At 46.0% G+C, this 21,015-nt stretch overlaps 1 protein-coding gene across 3 annotated transcripts; it reads left to right on the top strand.

Moving 5' to 3' along the window:
* Positions 1-1,310: 1,310 nt before the first annotated feature.
* On the top strand, positions 1,311-19,872 carry mphosph8 (M-phase phosphoprotein 8). Of its 3 annotated transcripts, none has more exons than XM_089002500.1 (14): positions 1,311-1,553; positions 2,813-2,971; positions 3,955-4,749; positions 5,324-5,414; positions 5,923-6,141; positions 6,521-6,643; positions 7,414-7,502; positions 16,856-16,996; positions 17,070-17,156; positions 17,626-17,780; positions 17,852-18,003; positions 18,727-18,851; positions 18,958-19,041; positions 19,426-19,872. In XM_089002500.1, exons 1-14 carry the CDS (start codon positions 1,449-1,451, stop codon positions 19,465-19,467), a joined length of 2,367 nt encoding a protein of 788 aa, XP_088858626.1. In that variant the 5' UTR covers positions 1,311-1,448; the 3' UTR covers positions 19,468-19,872. The 3 variants fall into 3 exon arrangements, with proteins under 3 accessions (XP_088858626.1, XP_088858625.1, XP_088858624.1); XM_089002499.1 differs by having other exon boundaries at positions 16,853-16,996; XM_089002498.1 differs by lacking the exons at positions 16,856-16,996; positions 17,070-17,156; positions 17,626-17,780; ... (2 more) ...; positions 18,958-19,041; positions 19,426-19,872 and adding exons at positions 11,529-13,839; positions 14,063-16,750.
* The last annotated feature ends 1,143 nt before the right edge of the window (positions 19,873-21,015 follow it).

Below are 21,015 nucleotides of genomic sequence, written 5' to 3'. Positions count from 1 at the left end.
CCTCACCAGCCATGAACCTCACCGCACGTCACTGATACTAGGCCATTTATATCCCCTAAAACTATAAATGACAAAAATATACAAATATAGAAAATGGAAAATTAAGAATACGTCTTTGGACAATTCTTTGTTTTCACTGTCTTCTTACTCGAAAAAAATAATTCCTTCTTACAAAAAACTATTCAGGCGGGAAAAAAAACAAAGTTATACCGATCATGACGTCATAATACGTCGACGGACTAAACGATTGTACTGTACGCATGCGCCGAGGCTAATTCTCCTGTTGCCCGCTACTCCCCACTACAGCCAAACCGGGTGATTGTAGTCTTGTTTGTTGGTTAAATAATGTCTAAACGATTTTGTTCAAATATTCGTTGTCTGTACATACTGTTATCGGATCGCAACTACATCTGCGTGCGTTGAATTGGCGACATTTGCTAAAGAAGCATCAGACTGAATCCAATTGGGCTCATTGAAAATGCCTTCAAATCCATTTATTAGTCATAAAATGGCAAATCAAACGAGGAACACAAATGACTATAAGATACACTTGGTGACGTATATGGTTTTGCCGTAGTAGCGTTGGAGCAATGTTGAGTTTATTGTACCTTCTTGGTGCTGTTTTGGAATGTGATCGTCTTCCTTCCACGTCAAACGGAGACTCAACAACGTTTAGTCTCACTACCGCCCTCACCTGGAAGGAGGGTAACAGCATAAATCAAGAACATCATTATTCACGCTTGCTCAAATTAGTGTCAATAAACAATGAAAGCATTTTCGTTTCTTATTTACTTCCAATTTGCACTTTTGTCACAGATTATTTTAAGAGACATTAATCGACGTTTGAGTATTTTTTGTCCCTTAAAGATTTGTATTTAAACCCTTCTGCCGTACAAAAAAAACAGCGTTTGAAAATTCTAGCTTTATGAGTCAAAATAATTCCACGCGGTAGTTGACGACTATCAAAGGGTGAGTATAGTTTTTGCTTTTTTTGATTGTTGCTGTGCCTATTACCATTTTGTGTTTAGGAGCCTTTTACTGAGCGAGTTGCTTGTTCTGTAGCCACAAAGGGACATAAGTCTTCTTGTGCCGGTCCCAAGCCCGGATAAATACAGAGGGCTGTGTCAGGAAGGGCATCCGACGTAAAAGCTTGGCCAAAACAAACATGCGGATGAAACCTCTAAAGATGGAGGACACTGATTTGCTGTGGCGACCCCTTGAAGGGAAAAGCCGAAAGGAAAAGAAGTTGACTACTATTGCGCAGTGCGATTCGGACAGTCCGTGAAGGCATCACAAGATGAGGGGCGTGCTTGATCTCCTCTGGGTGAGCTTGGTTAGCCGCTAGCCGCTAGCCAGCCAGTTCTCGCAGTCAGGTCCATCATCTTCCACCCTCGTCGCCCGGCCCCGCCGAGGTCGGACTCCGCCGAAATCAAATTCGAGCGAGCGCGATGATGGACGGCGAACTCAGAAAAACTGAGCCGGTGGACAGCGAGCAGGACGAGGAGGAGAACGTGTACGAAGTCGAGCGAATCATTGATATGCGTGTGGAGGAGGTAAGGCTAACAAGCTAACCGCAGCTTACCAAGCTAACCACAATTTACCACCATAACAGGCTAACTACAGTTTCAGAAGCTACCAGGCTACATGGACGAAGCTATTCGGCTAACTTTAGCGTTGAGCCTAGCCGGTCGTCCTCTTACGGCTTGTCTCCGCCGTTTACGATAGTCACGATGGGGGCTTTGCGGATCAGTTTTCGCCACGCTAGCAACAAGGCAGCGTCTAATTTTCAGGAGTTTTAACATCGCATCAAAGCACGTCCTAAATTGCCAGAAGCGCTAGCTAGTTATAGCATATTCGTAACGAGCGTTGTTTTAATCCTATCATACCGATAAGTAGTAGTAATGTGTCGTTCGCGAACGAGCCGGATCTCTGAAGCGAACGAAGAGAGCCGGTTCCCAATAAGGAGCCGGAAATGGGAGCCGACTTTTTCTGTCCTCTATTCCCCGCCCCCGGTCTTCGGTTAAAGCCACACGTGATTGGTCGATATCCGTTGTTGAGGAGGAAGGGGGGAATTACAGACACACGCAGCAGTGAGAAGAAGGGGGGAGGGTTTGGTTGGCAGGTGGACAAATGTTATTATATTATGCTGTTATTGTTCACACATCTCCTGTCCGACGTACTGTAAATCTGCTTCAAATACAAGCCGCGACAGTTCCTTAAGCCATGCATCCATCCAGCCGCAGACTTGATGAATGGAGAAGAGAAGCTGGGAATACTTGTGTTCGGGTGTTTTTTTTCTTCCCCGCATCTAACAATTAATCATTCAATCAATTTTCTCGGATGGTACAATTTCTTCTGTTCATTTCCGTTCCGGAAACGTCCTGCGTTGTGAAGCATGTCAGCGCTGCGTTCAATATGTTTTAATATAATAATAATAATAATAATAATAATAATAATACATTTCATTTCTAATCGCCTTTCAAAACTGTCAAGGTCACTTGACAGTCATAGGATCAGTTTTTCTGCAGGTGAGCAGCGGCAGCCAGCGTTCACTCCACCCGGAATAACTCAAATTGATAGAAAGTTAGCTAGCTAGCGTATAGATAACTAATAGCTTGCTAGATAGATAGCAAATAAATAGATAGATAGCTTATAGATAGCAATATGAGCCAGCGTTCACTCAACCCGGAATAACTCAAATAAATAGCTAGCTAGCTATTTAGTTGGGAATTGCAAAGTGTCACACGAGCGCCATTTCCAAATTTGTTGGGGTTTACTTTCAGTTTTGTTTGTTCTTTCTTTGTTTTTCCAGGGTGAGGTGCTGTACCGGGTGCGCTGGAAAGGTTACTGCTCCGATGATGACACCTGGGAGCCGGAGGGCCACCTGGAAGACTGTCGAGAAGTCCTGCTGGCGTACAAGAAGGCCCTGACAGAAATCAGAAAGGAACCCGAGGACAAAAAGCCAATACTAGTCAGTTTTTTCAATGTTATCATCAATATTTGTTTTCAAATGTTTAAACAGTCATACAAGTACAGTGATACCTCTGCTTACGAACTTCATTGGTTCCCAGAAAGTGTGTGTGTGTGTGTAAGGCCAAAAGTGTGACTGCCAAACATTTATTTCCCATAACAAACCATTAAAAGGAGAATAATCCGTTCCCGGGTCCCCATAAAACATAATTTTCTACTAAATAAGCCTTAAAACTACACAAAATAGACCTATATATTTTGTGTACAAAAAATGGGCTATTGTGTTGTACTGAAAGAAATAAAGTGTACTGTATAACAAAGTGGTTTTATTAACCTTTGTGATAGTCGTTGATGTAGTTGCCTCTTGATGAGATCCGAGTGAAGTTGTCGTGCTTTCTCGGCGATAATACCCTCACTCACACGGTTTCTTGCTAGCTGCTTTTGTTTTTTTTTCTTTTAGTTTTTTAGTTTTCAACCTCTTCTAATTGCCTGAGACCATTGCTTAGAAAACACAGAAACACCCTTAATAGCTTCCTTGTACTGAAGGATGGTAGCAATGGTCGACTTAGCATAGTGGTACTGGGACGCTAAGTCACATAAACGCACACCTCATTCGTGTTTTTTGATGATCTCCTTCTGCTCGACCGACCGCCCTTTTCTTTTGTGTCCTCTTCAGCTGAACACTAGCCTGCGGTGGAGTCTTTTTCGGTCCCGTAATAGCAAAAGTACTACACTCCATAGCAAACCCCGTCTGCACTCCAAGGGGGTGTGGAAAACTAGTCCGCCAGCCACCGTGGCGCTGTTCCACTGTGTGGTTTGGTGTCCATGCGCCGAAAACTAGTTGGTATGCCAATATTATATTCTCTCGAATTTAATGTTGGTGAGGTGAAAAGTCTGTGAGCTAAAGCGTTCGTAAGCCGAGGTATCACTGTCAGACTAAAAGGGTCAAAAACGCTGAATCAATCCTCCCTTTTCTCCCCCAAGTCCCTTCCAACCAAGAGCGACGTTTTTGACGCCGACTCCGAGAGCGACAGCGACAAGGACCAGCGCGCCAACGATGCGATCATCATCGTCAAGAAGAAGAAGAAGAAGAAGTTTCGAGAGCCGGAGGAGGACGACGACGAAGTTCCTCGCAAGGAAAAGAAGAAGAAGAAAAAGAAGGACAAGTGGCGAGATGAAGTCAAACCTTTACCTGCTCCGGAGACGGACGAGGATGACGATTGGAAGGCGCTTGAGATGAAGAAACATCCGGACAACGAAGATGAGATACCGCCAAAGAAGCCCAAGAAGGACAAGACCAAAGACGGCAAGCTCAGGAAGGACCGAGGCGGCGAAGAACCCAAGAAGAAGAAAAGCAGGAGGGAGTACAGCATGGCGTCTTCGGACGAGGACCTCAGCGAAGGCCTGTCGGACTCGTCGGCCAAGAAGGACAAGGCTCAGGTGGACCAGCACCGCTCCAAGTCCAAACACAAACCCAAAGAGCCCACGCAGGACAAGAAGAGCAAGTCGAAGGAGAAGCTCAAGTCGCTGAGCGCCTCCAAGATCCGCGAGGACGCCGGACCGCCCTCGTCGGACTCCAGCGATAGTTCGGGTTTGCATCGCAAGGGCAAGAGCAAAAACCAGGAGGGCAAAGCCGCCAAAGCGCGGGAGGACGAGGCGGCCAAAGACGACGCCAAAGAATCCACCAACCTCTTTGAGACCTTCCTGCGCAACTGCGCGGCCAAAGACCGCGCGCCCCGCAGGGTGCCGGCGGACAAGACCGCCGGCAAGCCCTCCAAGGTACTTGCGACACGGTTGCCACATTTGTCCCAAACACCCTGCCGTATTTTCTTTTTTCATTTTCAAAGTTTGCTTTCGCGGGCCGAATAAAATGATGGGGTGGGTGGGCCAGATTTGGCCCCCTGGCCGTGACTGTGACACCTGTGATGTAAGAGGTTAGTTAGCCAGCTAGCTAGCTAGCCCGATGGACGCGCGCGTTTTTTTTTTTTTTTTTTCAAACGCTGACCATGCGCCTTTATTTATGGAAAAAGTTTTTGTGGCATTCATTCAAGATCTGTCTTATAATCTGATGCGCCGTATGGTCCATAAAATCATGTCTTTAAGAACCTTTTCCTATATATGAGGGGCACCTGATTTTAAGACGCTCCTTCAACAAATGACATATTTGAAGCGTTCTCCTATATATAAGGCGCACGCACGGTCACCTTTTGAAAAAAAAAAGAAAGAAAGCGGACTTTTGGTCGCGCCTTTTAGTGTGGAACATACGGTAATCGTTAGCTCTCCTGCTAATTTGCCGCAGCGCTCATGAAAACAAAGTTGAACTGCTGTTAAGGAAGCGGAAATTCCCTTTCAGGTCCTTGGGAAGATTGACAAGATCAAAACTGTCAAAGAATCTCCCGCACCGAAAGAACCCGAAAGAACAGAAAAGTCCAAGCAGCCCGAAGGTAAAAAGCAGCACGCCTCTCTCCTAGTTTCACTATTTGATTCAGAAGAAGAAGAAGAAGAAGAAGATATTTTTATTTTTGAGCGCCTTTCAAAGCTCTCAAAGACACTTGACAGTCACAGACAAGCATAGAAAAAAACAAACAGATACAATCATAAATAAAATATAATTATAAACAAGAGATAATGATAATAATAATATCCAGCTAGCTATCTTAGCGAGCTAGCTATCTTGCTATCTGCTAACTATATAATGGATAGCTAGCTGGCCATCTATCTAATCAGCTATCTAACAGCTAGCTAGCTTTTTATTGGAGTTTTTTTCCAGGTTGAGTGAACGCCGGCGCGTGTGGCTGCCGCTGCTCACCCACAGAAAAACCTATCCAGTGACTGTCAAGTGACCTTGAGAGTTTTGAAAGGCGCTTGTAAATGAAATGAAAATGAGGATGTATTATATTATATTATTGTCTCCGCCCTCCCCGAATAACGTCCCCCATGACGTCCGCCCAGCCGTCCCCAGATCGGGCCAGGGTCACGGCTTCAGCCTGGACAGCGACGAGCTGGAGGAAGAAAGTTGGCGTCAGCGGCGGGAGAAGCCCGAGGAGAGCCAGACCAGGCCCGGCTGGGAAAAAAAGGGAGCGCCGCCAGAAGAGCGCAAAAAAAAGAAGGAAGACGGCGACACTCGAGACCATGTGGACCAGCAACCCACCGAGTCCACGGACAAATCCGGTGAGTTTCACATCGTCATTGGACACTTTTCAGAAGAAGAAGAATCATAATCCATTGGATTTCTAAGCGCCTTTCAAAACTCTCAAGGTCACTTTACAGTCACAGGATCAGTTATTCTGTGGGTGAGCAGCGGCAGCCACATGCTGGCGCGTACCCAAAGCGTATCCTCTGACTGTAAAGTGACCTTGAGATTTTTGAAAGGCGCTTTGAAATCCAATGGATGATTATTTTTATTTGTTTTTATTTTTCTTAAAAAAAGCTCCATTCTAGGTGATGAGCACAAAGTTGCATGGTGGGTATTTGATCCAAAATTGCGCAAAGAATGTCAAGTTTGCGCTGATAAGAATGGATTGAAGGTGTAATCAATTCCCCCACTCAGACAAAGGTGCGGCCACCTTGACTTTGGGAATGGATCTCAATCTGGACTGGATGACCCTGGACGACTTCCAGAAACATCTGAACGGAGATGACGAGATCCTGTCGGGCCCCCCGTTATCTCCAAGTCAGTCTTGGCACTTACCCGCATTTTAACAGTTGTTATTTTGAATAGCAACACCTAAAAATCTGTCTTGGATCTTGTTATTATAATAATAATAATTATTATTATAATCAATTTCATTTATAAGCGCCTTTCAAAACTCTCAAGGACACTTTACAGTCACAGGATATTTTTTTGTGCGGGTGAGCAGCAGCAGCCACATGCGCCAGCGTTGGACTCAACCGAAAGCAACTGAAATAGATAGCTAACAGTTAGCTAACTAGCTAGATAGCCATATAGCTAATAGATTGCCAGCTACATAGCTAACCAGCCAGATAGCAAATAGATAGCCAGCTAGGTAGCTAGCTAATAGATAGCAAATGGATAGCAAATTGATAGCTAGCTAGATAGCAAATAGCTAGCTAGCTAGCTAGCTAGCTAATACATAGCAATTGGATGGCATATTGATAGTTAGCTAAGTAGATAGCAAATGTATAGCAAATAGAGATTGAGCTAGTTATTTTTAATAATAATAATAATAATACATCTCACCTCGAAGCGCCTTTCAAAATTCTCTATTAGCATGTCCATTGTTAGCATGTTAGCGTTTGATCAACCGTCAAATGACAATGAAATGATCAATGTTACCCAACTCTGGGGTAAATTGTGAAATTACCATTGAGTTCCTTTCGCGGATTGTATGCAGCCTTAGCACGTTAGCAACGTCGCACGGATTGTTAGCTGTTAGCGTGCACGGTGTTAATGTTGTGACTTGAATATGTCATCTTTTCCAGGCGAGCTGCGAGATGCCGTGAAAAGCGGAGATTACGTGGCGGTGAAATTGGCGCTCAATTCCAAAGAGGAGTACAATTTGGATCAAGAGGTAAGATTTTGCCACAAGTCAACACAAAAGCCAGCGCGCAGCCACGGCTTGATTTGAGCGTGTTAGCGCTACACCGCAGGGAAATCATTGAAACTACATTCTATTCCCACCCCAAAAAAATACAACACTTTCTATTTTTATAAGAATCCATTTCATTCCTAAACCCCTTTCAAAACTCAAGGTCACTTTGCAGTCACACGATAAGTTTTTCTGTGGGTGAGCAGCGGCAGCCACAGGCGTTCACCCGGAATAACTCAAATAAATAAAAAGCTAACTAGCTAATAGTCCACCAGCTAGATAGCTAGCCAGCAAGATAGCCATATAGCTAATAGATAGCGAGCTCGATTCAAGAGTATCACGGTGAGTTTGGATACCAACGAGCATTTTCAGTCTAAATCACATTCATTTCTCCATTTTCAATCCCAATAATCCTGTTTGGGGTCACCGGGTCTGTCCCTGCTAATTTCGGCTTTCATAACACTTTGATGTGATCTTTAACTCATTCCCTGCCAGACGATGTGCAAAAAAATGTGTCCACTCCCGTGCCAAGGTAATTGTCATTGTCACTTGAATTGCAGGAGCCACAAAATATTGACTTTTAGGACGACATCAACATTCAATTGGGCCAAAGAAACCTTTGACGAAAAAGAGTTCATTCTTAAGTTCTATTTATCCTGAGTTATCTGAGCTTGAAATGGGGGCGGCTGTACAAAATACAAGAATAATAAGACATTTAATTTCTAAGCGCTTTTCAAAACTCTCAAGGATACTTTACAGTCACAGGATTTTTTTTCCGCGGGTGAGCAGCGGCAGCCATTCGCGCCAGCTGTTCACTCTACCGGGTAAAGTAACACAGCAGCAAAGTTATGAAAGGACAACAGTGATTCCCCGGTTTTCGACCCTCATCTGTTCCAGAAACCTGTCCGAAAAACGATTTGTTCCATAACCGAAACATATCTTTCCATTATAATCGATGGAATTTTTTAAAATCTGTTTCAAGTCTAAAAAAATTAGTTTTTAAAAGCACGTTTTAACTATTCTACAGCATAAACTGGATAAAAAAATAAGGTCATTTGTAAACTACTATAAAAACAAACTCTTCTTCTTTTCGTTTCGGCTTTTCCCTTCTAGGGCAATACATATTGATTTATATAGCGCTTTAACAACAACTAAAGCTGGAATAAAGCGCTAACATGGACAAACGGCAAATGCTGCCCCCTGGTGGAAGGGGGAAAAAACAAACAAACAGAGATCTGTCCAGTGCTTTTTCGGCACCCAAGCATGAAAAAAACCAAAACCCCAACAGAATCGCGAATAGCGCTCCACGTCACACTTTTCAATTCCCGGATAAATTTGGGAATGGCAGCGAATGGGTTAAAAGTGTTGTTGCTCTGACGCAAATGAATGAATCTGAGTTTTAATCCAATGGGGTCAACGAGAAAGAAAAAATAATCATGGCAACAGAGTGAAATGTGGCTGTTTTTGTTTATTTTAGCTGCTGGTTGTTGATCTGCTACATGGCGTGTAGGACGATTCAGCACTTTGCACCTTGGTTGCCCTGCCGGTGTGTGAATGAGTGTGTTCACCCTTTGCGTTTTTTTTCCCGTTAAATTTGTCGTCATTATGGTTCATCGCAAAGCCGATGGATTCTTATTCTAATTCGGCGGATGATCATTTCCAGTCATTTCATTGTCAAAGTTTCACTTTTGGCAAGATCGGTTCTGGTTGAGATTTTTAAGGACGAAACAACCATTCCTACGGAGACACATTTTCCAGGTAAGAGCCTTTCTTGTTGTTGTTGTTGTTGTTGTTTACATTGATAATACAGTGGTACCTCAGCTTACCAACTTCATTGTTTCCCAGAAAGTGTGTGTGTAGGGCGAAAGGTTAGTCTTCCGAACATTTATATCCCATAAGAAACCATTGAAATGAGAGTAATCCGTTCCCAGGTCCCCATAAAACATCATTTCCTACTAAATAAGCCTTAAAAGTACAGAAAATCTACCTTAGTTTATGTATAATAAATGTGCTATTGGATTGTAATTAAAGCAATAAGCTGTACTGTATGATGAAGTCACTTTATTGACCTTTGTGATGGTTGTTGATGTAGTTGCCTCTTGATGATATCCGAGTGAAGTTGCCGTGCTTTCTCGGCGACAATACCCTCACTCACATTGTCCCCCGCTAGCTGCTTTTCGTTAATCCAAATTAACAGAAGTTTTTCAACCCCCTTCTATTGCCTGAGACCGTTGCTGAGACAACACAGAAACACCCTTCGGCACACGGAGCAATGGTCGACGTAGCATACCGGTACCGGGATGCTAAGTCACACAAACGCACACCTCATTGGTGTTTTTCGATGATCTCCTTCTTCTGCTCGACCGTAATTTCCTTTTGTGTCCTCTTCGTCTTAACACTAGCCTGTGATGGGGTCTTTTTCAGTCCCACAATAGCAAAAGTACTCCACTCGATAACAAACCATGTCAAAGAAGGGGCTGACAAAAACTAGTCCCCCAGCCACCGTTGCGCCGTGTGGTTTGGTTCGTCCGCCGACAACTAGTTTGTCAGCCAAGACTATACGCTCGCGAATTTAATGTTCGCGAGGCAAAAAGTTCATGAGCTAAAGCGTTGGTAAGCTGAGGTATCACTGTATATTGATAACCATGTTGTGGATTCCCTCACGGTTGTTTCTCAGAGTAATGGCAAAAAAAAGACAAAAAGCTCCAAATGTCCAAAATTTGATTCAAATTTGGAATTTGTTTTCCTTCGAGAGAAAAGAAGACAACATCTGATGACCCAAAGTTGTTGAATTCATTTCCTTTTATTTTCACCGTTTTGGAGGGAAGAACAAATGTTGTTGCGTGGGGTCAAACCTAGAACTCCCGTTCCAATCCAGTCCAATTGAATGACATCAGATATTTCTGCCGAGAATCACCACATTCATATTTGCTTGTTGAGACAAATTCTTTAGCCCTGTGTTGTATGAAGTCAACTGGTGTGGCCTGCTCTTACAACCCACAAGATTTGGACTGCATTCCACAAGTTCTTTTTGCTTACCCGTGTGCCGCACAGACCCTATATTGAACTGCTTCAAATCTCGCCATATTCCAGTCGAGTCCGATGACTTTACGGTCTCCTATTATTCGCCAAACTCATTTTTACGTACTGTTTTGAGCGATCTTTGAGAGTCCCTCTTCGCCTTTAGACTACATTGCACAATTAATACTTTACACATTTTAATTCAACACCTTGCCATTACTCGATAAACAACTGTCTAAAGACAAATTTAACAGGCTAGGTTCACGTTTTTTTGTAGTGCACGACCGAAAGGACCCCAAAATCTCATTTAACGGGGCGCTAATGTCAGATTTCAACCTTATTTCAAGCTGCTAACGCTCTATCCTACCTTCTCAAATCACATCAACCATTTTTGCATCCAATGCCAATCTGTCGGAACTCTCTGACGCTGTCTGTGTTTTCAGGCGACCGAGATATCTAAGCAAGACTCCAGAAAGTGGACAAGAAGCAGGTACACACCACATAAGAGCACTTATCATCTTCCATAATCATGTAGCACATGTGCCACGCACCAATCCCCCATCACCATCGGAACCCTAACTTGATAAACGGTCTGTAGTTGCAAAAGTCAAACACCCCAATGTTCTATTCTGTCCCATTTCATCGTCAGCATCTCATCACGCCATTGACGAGCTTGTCAGTTGCACCGTGTCAACACGCTGCTTGATCCAATAAAGCCATGAACTTGTCCTGGAATGGGTGACGTGGTCTTTCTCCCGACGATTGTTAGAGATGTGTTGCTTCTGGTTGGATTCATTTCTGGGTGACGTCGAGCGAGTCTGGTTAAAAGCTTGGGACGTTAGCGTTAGCGTTGGCGGGGCGACGCCAAGGTGCTGGTGCAGTCACGCGACCGTGGAGACATGTGCATATGATTGTTGAAGTGGAAAGACGCTGGCGGGTTTTTGGTTCTTGGCGGCCAGTCTTATACGTCTACTTGTTCTCTTGCAGGCTTGTGCGACATTGGTTGCGAAGAGGTCATCTGGCGACAGGAGTCCAAGGGATGGGAGTTTTTGCTCTGACTTTTTAAATGGACCACAAGAGGCCAACGTAAAGGAAAACCTTCAGGAAGGTTCGCCAGAGTCAGAGGGCTGTTCGGGTCAGGGAACTGAAACACCCTTTTTAAAGGGACCACAAGAGGAAAGGACTGCCAGCGTGAACGAAAACCTCCAGAAAGTTGCGCAGGAATCAAATTGCAGTTCGGGTCAGGGCACAGAGACCCTTTCGGTTTCACCCTTTTTAAAGGGACCACAAGAGGAAAGGACTGCCAGTGTGAATGAAAACCTCCAGATAGGTCCGTCAAAAGCAGAATGCAGTTCGGCTCAAGGGCCAGAAACTCTTTGGTCCGAGGGCCCCAAAGATGACAATTTGAGGGACTGCGACCAAGCAGGAGAAACCGGCCAACCTTCCAGGAGTGACGAGAGAACCAATTTAGCCCCAATTCCACCCAAGGAGACCGTAAAAGAAGACGGCACAGTGCCAAAATTCTGCCGGAGGAAGACCCTTGAAACTAAACAGCCGACTCGTTCCAGTCAACGGATGGCCAGGAAGGTTGTCCATCCGGAATCCAGCACGGATGAGGAAGAGGAAGAGGAAGCGTGTCCAAAACACTTTTGTTTCTACTGCCAAATGCCTTTCAGCCAATTGGAAAAGCACTTGGAGAAGAAACACGGCAATGAAACGGACGTGTCCCATGCCATTCACTTCCCAAAAGGCTCCAAAGTCAGACAGACCTTGCTGGATCAAATCCGCGACAACGGCAATTACGAGCAACGCGCTAAAACTCTCCGAAAAGGAGGAGACAGAGAACTGCTCACGCCGACGGACGGGAAATCCACTAAAATATGCGTCCGAGACTTTCTCCCTTGCCAGCACTGCTTCACCTTTTACCGCAAAATCGACTTGTGGCGTCACGAGCGCTCTTGCAAATCCAGGAAGGATGACGACAAACCTTCCCAAATTCCCAACGTGGAAACCGCAGAGCCGAGCTCCGCCTCGCTGCTACTACCCAGATCGGAATTCTTGACGGACGGCTGCAGGAAGATCATCCACACCATGCACCAGGACGACATCGCCAGACATATCATCCACGATCCGCTCATTTGCAAATTCGGTAGCACCTTGTTGGCCAAATACGGCCACGACAAGCCTCAGTTTGCCTACGTTGGACAGAAAATGCGACAGTTGGGTCGTTTCATGATCGCCGTCAACGAGCTGGACAGCGGCGTGCGCCATCTGCATCAACTTTGCCTCCCATCAAGATTCGAGTTGGCGGTGGAGGGGGCCAAAAAAGCCAGCGGCTTTGATCCCAATTGCAGCCGCTTCAAAACCTTTTCCCTGGCGTCCAAAATTGGCTACTCCTTAAAACGGGCCGCCGAGATCGCCTTGGGCGAGAGTGGCGCGACCGAAGACGGGTTGAGCGAGGGCGAGTTGAGGTCCTTCATACACTTACTGGATACAGAATGGAGCCAACGCTTTTCTCGCGGGTCCGCAGCCCCCTCAGCCTCCAAAATCCAGATCCGGAGGGGAGAAGTAGACGCGTCCGGCGTGACGGAGGACCTGATCAAACTCCACCGGTTCATCGCCGATGAAGGTGACGAAGCCAGACGGGGGCTGCGGCTCAACCCCAGCGTGGCAAACTGGAAGAAGCTCAGCGAAGCCACGTTGGCCGACGTTTGCCTTTTCAACCGAACGCGCGTGGGCAACATCGGACGACTTCTCTTGCAAACGTACGCCTGCAAAAAGCTCCGGGGTTCTTTTATCCCCTCGGCCGATCAAATCAAGAAATGCACCAAACTGGAACTTGAGGTTTGCGGGCACTTCACTCGCGTGGAACTGGAAGGCCAGTTTGGCAGGAACATGCTCGTCCTACTCACGGAAAAGATGACTTTGTCGCTGGATCTGCTGGTGCAAAACCGCCAAGACGCCGGGGTGTTGAACAGCAACCCGTACCTCTTTGCCCGAACCGAAGGGCACTCCTTCATCCGAGGCCTGGATTGCTTCCGAAGGGCGGCGCTGGAATGCGGGGTGAGGAACCCAGAAGCACTCTTGTCGCCGGCGCTCAGGGAGCAAATCGCTTGCTGCTGGCAACTCATGAGTCTCCGCCAGGGAGATTTGAACCGAGTGGCCGGGCTGCTGGGAAAAAGTATCCAGGACTGCTACGCCTTGTCCGCAAATGCGTCGCTATTGGAGGAGGCCAGTAAACATTTGCACCAGTTGGACCGCACGCGACGGACCATTCCAGCCAACGTGGTCAGCAACGGTGAGCCTCTTTTAGTGTTCGTAGATACCGAAGAGCCCCATGGGTCCCTTCCATAGAACAAATAGGTCACGGAGAGCTTTTTCAAAGAGTCAAATAAAACCGCTTCGCTAAATGCTAACAATGTAGAACCGCCTTTCCTACCGCGCTCCAATGCGGGTTTGTCCTCGATCTTCAGATCTTTTTCTTTCGATATTTCACCAACCGATTGATGTCTTATTTTTAGGAACGCCACCCAAAGCCGCCCCGAAGAGGCGACCGTGGGGCGAATGCGAGCAAGCCGCCGTCAAACGTCAAATGACTGACTTCATACGAAGGATGAAGGTTCCGGGGAAGAAGGACTGTAACGCCTGCATCACCGCTGAACCCGATCTGGCCAGCAGATCTTGGACCGATGTGAAAAACTACGTGCATAACAGCATCCAGACCGTGCGTCGGCGTAGTAAGCAACACGCGGAGGCCGGAAAAGGCAAAGTTGTACAGGCAAAGCAACGCATAGAAGAAGTCGAAAGGAGACATTTGGACGATGCGGGTCGTCGCGTGTCATCGGTGCTTCCGGACCGCCTGAGAGAGGGTTCAAAGGATTGCGTGGCGGTTCCGCCGCGGGAGCCAAATTCGTACACCCCGGAGATGCCTTTAAGCTACATGTCCTTATGTTCCCCGAATTCAAATCCGATCCACAGTGTTCAGCCGCTGATGTCCACGCTAGCGCCACTGAACGCCACCGACACTCAAGTGGTGCCCACGTTCACACCGCTCAGCACCACCAGTGCACTCATGTCTCCCGTTTATGCTTCGGAAACCGATAGCATCCATCCCGTGGCTCCTTCTTTTTCGTCAAATAGCTCAAACTACGCCGACCCCTTAAACTCCCCGCTGCTTCCCGCTTTCGATGTTCCCAGCACCTCTATGCTTCCCACATTCACGCCACTAAACTCTCCAAGTTCGTCCATGGTCCCGGCCTTCTCTACCGCCTTCTCCTCTGCCTTTAGCGACCGAAGCGAGATGATGGCGTCCTCCTTCGCAGCCCTAAATCACTCCACCGTGCCTTCCTACCCCGCCAATCAGACTTCCATGAGTGCACAGGTGGTCCCGACGGTCCACAGAGGCGGAATTCTCGACGAGGCCGCACCGACATCCTCGGTTCAAGCGGAGGCGCCGCACAAACAAACCCCACCTACCACTAAACCCCAGAAGAGGCACAAGAGGCTATGGAGCGCCGAAGAACAGGCGGCCGTCCGGCGGCAGTTTGGAGACTTGCGCAAACTGGCTAAAGTCCCGGGGAAAAAGGATTGCGAGGCGTGCATGGCGGCCGAGCCCAATTTGAATAGCCGTACATGGAGGGAAGTCAAGTATTTTGTCCACAACAACATTCAGTCCATGAAGAGACGAGGTCTCGTGCTAGCTCCGCCAAAACTAACGCAAGAACGCAAAGAGGAACTGGAGACCCCGGCGTCCAACGCGGAGTGCGATGGTCCGGTTTACCTTTCGCTGTAGCGCGACCTATGTTGGCATACCTTCCGGCAAGAGTTTAGGAACCGGATACAAACGTACAGTTTTCGCGATTCATACCCTACGGTTCAGGTCAGGTCCTTAAGTGGCACGCCGTAGCCGAAGCTGCTAGGGGTGTAATGGGACTTGGAAAAGGTTTGGTTTGGCCACATACCCTTGGTTGAAGTGGATTGACATGAGCTGCTACGGAACGGGAAATTGTTCCTCCATCTCTCCATTTTCTTGAATGCTTGCCCTTTTCGGTCATAAGTGAGCTGGAACCCCTACGGACTCTGATGGCCTTCCATTTGTAGAATAGGTATTGATAACCAACCATTTGGACTCAAATTCATACCTACTAATTCAAAGTCTTCGATTAACCCCCCAAAAATCCTTTTGGAATGTAGAAGGAACTGGAAACAAACAACGACGTTGGATCAATGCGTACTCTACAGACACAGCTAGCATAAATTAGCCTTGAGGTCCCCCCTTGGCCTGTGTATAAGCGGCACTCTGTTGTCATATTCATTTCAATAATCCATTTTTAGATTATTTTTTTTCAATGTGCATTAAGTGTCAGCGTGTACGGAAAATGTGGAGAAAAAATGAAAGTAAGTCTGTGTAAGTTGTCAGTCGTACAGAAGTGGTCCATCGAGGAAAAGGTTTCTTCTGCCATCATTTGTACTTCTTTGAAGGTGTTGAACGTTTCGGTCCTCATTCGAAAAGCTTTGTCAGCGAACTAAAGTTGTGCCCTTCAGGGATAGAACAATAGAGGTAATCAGATTGGCTAATGGGGTGAAACCAGAGCCAGGGATAGACAATAGAGGTAGTCAGATTGGCTTCAGGGAGCGGTCCACTGCTCTCCCAACCTTTAAGCACTGACCTATCCATTTGGGATCGATGGCCAGAGTTACCAGCGCAACTTTAGTTCGTTGATGAAGCTTTTCGGATGAGGAGCGAAATGTGAGTGAAACATTCCTTGATGTAGCTCTCATGTTTGAACACTATCCAATCTGTCCATAATCGAGTTCCCCCCCCCCTCCCCCGATTAATCGAATCTTAATCTTGACCTTGGATCAAAGTCGTTTTTCTTTTTTTTTTTTTCATCAGGCGTTTGTCCGCCATCACTTGTGATGGTTTGACCAGATTGTCTAACCCCCGTAATTGTGCCGCCATGTCAAATTAGCTCATTTTAGCCCGTTGACTTATTGTAGATGTGCTGTGGTGGTCCACATTTCACTTTGCCTTCCCTTTTACAAGCGTCACACGCTCTTCCAACGTGGATGGTAATAGCCAGCGAAAAAGCAATGTTGTTTTTTTTCAATGTTTGTACATGTTAGCCCCAGTTTAAGGTCTTTGATGAAAATGTCTCGTAAGGAAACTTAGAACCTGTGCTTGTACAATAAAACGTTTCTGGTGTTGACCTGTCGACCCCGCCCTGTTTAGTTTTTGCCTGAAACAAAAAAGCGTCTCCTACCTTTTGTCCGGCTAGCGATTGCGTTGTCCTAATCCGGTGTGGTGCTAGCAGGACGTCAGCGGGATGTCGCTCAGCATGTTGGCGGCGGCGGGCGGTCAAGACGACATCCTGCGTTTGCTAATCAGGAAGGGCGTCCGATTGAATAGTCGACAGCATAACGGCACCACGGCCTTGATGCACGCCGCCGAGAAGGTGACAACGTTTGCATTTTGTGCTTCCATCATAAGCGATCAACGAGGACTCATTTTTTCTTCTCTTTTTTCAGAATTTTGTGACGACCGTCGCCATCCTCCTGGAAGCCGGCTCGTACGTCAACGCGCAAACAAAAATTGGCGAGACGGCATTAATGAAGGTGAGGATCGCTTTTTCCACGTTTTTGTTTTGTACGACGGATGTCGGCGTTGGTAGAGAGTAACGACTTGAGAGAAAAAAATAGAACTGTGATACCTTAGCTTACCAACGCTTTAGCTCACCAACTTTTCGCCTTACCGACATTAAATTTGCAAACGTATAATGTTGGCAGACGAACTAGTTTTCGGCAGACTCCTTTTCGTCATCTCCTTTCTTTGAGTGCCAACGTGGCTTGTTATCGAGTGGAGTACTTTTGCTGTTATGGGACCGTAAAAGACCCCACCACAGGCTAGTGTGAAGCCGAGGAGGAGACAAAAGAAAAAGTAGCTAGCGTGGGACAATGTGAGTGAGGGTGTTGTAATAATAATTCATTTGATTTCTAAGCGCCTTTCAAAACTCTCAAGGTCACTTTACAGTCACATTAACATGATCTTGGATGTATTTGTTTGCTTTTGTTGCCCACCCACCAGGCATGCAAACGCGGCAACGCCGACATTGTGCGCCTCCTGCTGGAGAAGGGCGGCGACTGCAACATCCAATCCAAGCACAAAACCAGCGCTTTCTACTTGGCCAAGCAGAACAACTACTTGGCCGTGTGCGACCTTATCAGCAATCACACCAGCATGTGAGTGAGTCTCTTTCCAGACCTCGTGAAGCAGCATGTGACTCTTTCTGATAAACCATCACTCCAAACAGGCTGTCCAGCGTGGCCGAGGAAACTGCCCGCTTGTACTTTGAGAACCGGCTGGTTCTCCTGGAACCCGTCTTCCCGTTGGCTATTCACCGGCTGTGCGAGTGGCCCGACTTTACCACTGAGTTTATCTACAAGCCTCAACCACCAGCAGATGGTAATCATAAGAATAATACATGTTATTTAGAAGCAACTTTCAAAACTCTCCCGGTCACTTTACAGTCATAGTATACAGTCGCTAATAGATAGCTACCTAGATAGCTAAACGATAGCTAGCGAGCCAGCTAGACAGCTAATCGATAGCTAATGGATAGCCAATAGATACTTAAGTAGCTAGCTTGCTATCTAGCTAGACTGTCATAAGTCTCTCTCCTAAGGAATTCTGTCAAACGGAAATTCCTTAATCCGGAAAAAAAAACACCTCAGTGCTGCGTTCTTGGCCAATCACGTGGCTTTAACCGAAGACTGGGGGCGGGGAATAGAGGATAAAAGCAAGTCGGCTGCCATTTTCTTGTTAGGAGAACGGGCTCGTTCGTGAACGACACATCACTCATTGTGTGTTTCCCGAAAAATAGTTTGTATGCCGAGGTTACATTTTCAGCAATTTAACGTTAGTAAACCGAAAAGTTTGTAAGCCAAGGGGTTCGTAAACCGAGGTATCACTGTCTTTAAAATGGCATTTATTTTCTGTCTATCTCTTGTTTCTATTTATAATTGTCTTTTATTTATGCTTGTATCTCTGCTTGTCTGTGACTGTCAAGTGTTCTTCAGAGCTTTGAAAGGCGCTTGAAATAAAAAGTATTATTATTATTATTATTCTGATGATGACGCTAGTTTTCCCTGTCGAATGTCCTGTTAGCATTGTGTGGTTCCTCCGCAGGCACGGGCATCCTCCTCTTCGTCTTCCACGCCAACTTCCGCAACGAGATTACGGCCCGTCTAGGCGGCCCGTGCAGCGTACAGGCCGTGGTGCTCAACGACAAGTTCCAGCTGCCCGTCTTTCTGGTCCGTTTGGCCTCAAGTTAACATCACCGCACAAAATGGAGCAAAACTGCTTTCGGCCATTTTGTGCGGTGATGTTAACTTGAGGCCATTTTGTGTGTGTTGACAGGACAGTCACTTCATTTACTCCTTCAGTCCCGTCGTGGGAAACAACAAACTTTTCATTCGACTGGCCGAGGCACCATCAGCCAAGGTGACCACCTTTTAGCATCCTACCCTTTGCATTAGCGCAATTAGCTTGTAGTGATTTTCCAGTGAAGCCTGAAATGTTCGAGGTCGTTTTGATTCCATGCTTGCATACAGTCAACATATTGGTTGTTCCACCCGGCCGGCTTAGTCAAGCACACTAATGTCCGTCTATCTATCTATTAAAACACAAAATTTGTGTGGAATTTATATTGTGAGACCCACAAGGGTTGTTAGTCCGCTAACTCATAGCATTTTTGGCCTTACACAGAGCCGAGAAGGCTTTTAGGACGTGAATGTTAGCATCACAACTGTTAGCGTATCCCTTTTGTACCTATCTCGGTAGGCTTTTCATACCTTGTGATTGTGCGGAATTTTTGCCTTTCCTCAGGTGAAGCTCCTCATATGTGCCTACCGAGTCCAGCTCCAGTGACACATCACATATTACCTCCCCCATGGGGAATGTTTGGTTATTTTTATATTTTAATTGTATTTTTAGTCTGGTGTTATCAAGCTCATCAACAGCTAAGGGCAAAGAAAATGAATGGTCATAACAATAAAAACGTTTCAGCGTATTTTTTTCATAAATTATGAAAAATAAACTGGTGCTACTCTTCTTGTAATTCTTTAAATGTGTTACTAAAAATAATCTCAAAAGTAGTCACTGATCAAGTTAGATGTTGTGGAACTTTTTTTTTTCTCATCAAAATAAGACCCGGCGTGAAAACACTGACCGAACCAATTGATACGTTTTAGAAAGGTGAGTGTTACATCAATCCCTTTGATGAAATATTGCCGAATTGATGTTTTTTCATCAATAAACAATTTCTCCTTCAATCTTCAATCCTTTTTGAGTTTTCATGTTCGGTTCTTTTGATTTTGCCTTTACGTGCATTTATTTTCCTTTGGCTCATTAGAAGTGATTCTGGATACAAAAATGTGAAAAAAAAGCTTCCTTTCAAAGTAGCCAACGCGACTAACATAAAACAAAACATACTGGAGGGTTTATTGGATAGTAAGTTAATCTTGCACTTCGCTTTTTATTGCGGGCATCACTTCATGTTATTTTAGACGTTTTTCTTTTGGAGTAGAACCTTTTCAATGGACTGTCAATTGTATTCATCCTCCCTTTCATAGCCCAAGTGGTCGAGTTAGACCGTCACCCTTTCTTTTTTAGGGGTCCTCATCGAAAAATCCGTTTTTTGGGGGGTGTTAAACATACGTTGGACTTGCAGCTGCGTCATTACCTTGACATAATTCGGCCTCCCAAAACTAACTCTTTCAAGGAAACAACATTCTTGTTTTATTTTTGTTGATGTTGATCAATCGCCAAAGCAAAACAGGATGGTGTTTTTTTTTCTTGCGGGGCGGACACACAAAAACCTCCTTGAGCAAAGTCAGCCCTCCCTGCTGCCTTCACTGACGCCATGGAAATGTCGTTGACGCGACGCTCTTCCGATTCGATCGATCACTTGAAGCCACCTGGAGCGGCCATATTGAGCACTTGAACGCACCCCTTCGTCACACATAATCGACCATTTTCGTCCGTGTTCTTTGCCGTCACCTCGCCGCAACAGAAAACAAATGTTTTTAATTCCGAGAATGGATGGTGAACTGTCACCCGGTCGTTCAATATTTGACCGGACCTCCGAGCGCCGCGATTGGTTGGACTCTGGCGTCCCAACGTGAGGCTAAACGGCAGATGTTGTCACTCGGGCCAAGGTTAACGCTTGTCGCTTGTCGCTCGTCGATTCCTAATGGGGCCAATTTAATTGCCAGTTTGGCGACAGCCTTTGCGCACGCGCACGACCCGAAAGGGGATGGGAGGGGGAGGGGATTGGATGATTGGAGTGTGGCGCGGGAACTGAAATCGTGAGCTCCCACTCTGCCTGCATTTCGCAGTTTTTGCAAGGCACTGGCGGGTTAGATTTATGTCACCTTGTCGTTTTTTAACCGTCGCTATTCCATTCACATTGTAATT

The sequence above is a fragment of the Hippocampus bargibanti genome, linkage group LG08 (assembly GCF_051943395.1).
Source record: "Hippocampus bargibanti isolate YZ-2025 linkage group LG08, ASM5194339v1, whole genome shotgun sequence".
Taxonomy (NCBI): Eukaryota; Metazoa; Chordata; class Actinopteri; order Syngnathiformes; family Syngnathidae; genus Hippocampus; species Hippocampus bargibanti.
The sequence above is the reverse complement of the archived record's forward strand: the minus strand, read 5'-3'. Positions and strand labels throughout refer to the sequence as shown.

Bases quoted from the DNA above. Each gene is read 5' to 3' on its own strand.
- mphosph8 (XM_089002498.1), top strand. From the start codon at position 1,449: ATGATGGACGGCGAACTCAGAAAAACTGAGCCGGTGGACAGCGAGCAG. The intron at 4,750-5,323 runs GTACTTGCGACA...ATTCCCTTTCAG, and splicing joins CCGCCGGCAAGCCCTCCAAG to GTCCTTGGGAAGATTGACAA. The intron at 13,840-14,062 runs GTGAGCCTCTTT...TCTTATTTTTAG, and splicing joins AGCCAACGTGGTCAGCAACG to GAACGCCACCCAAAGCCGCC.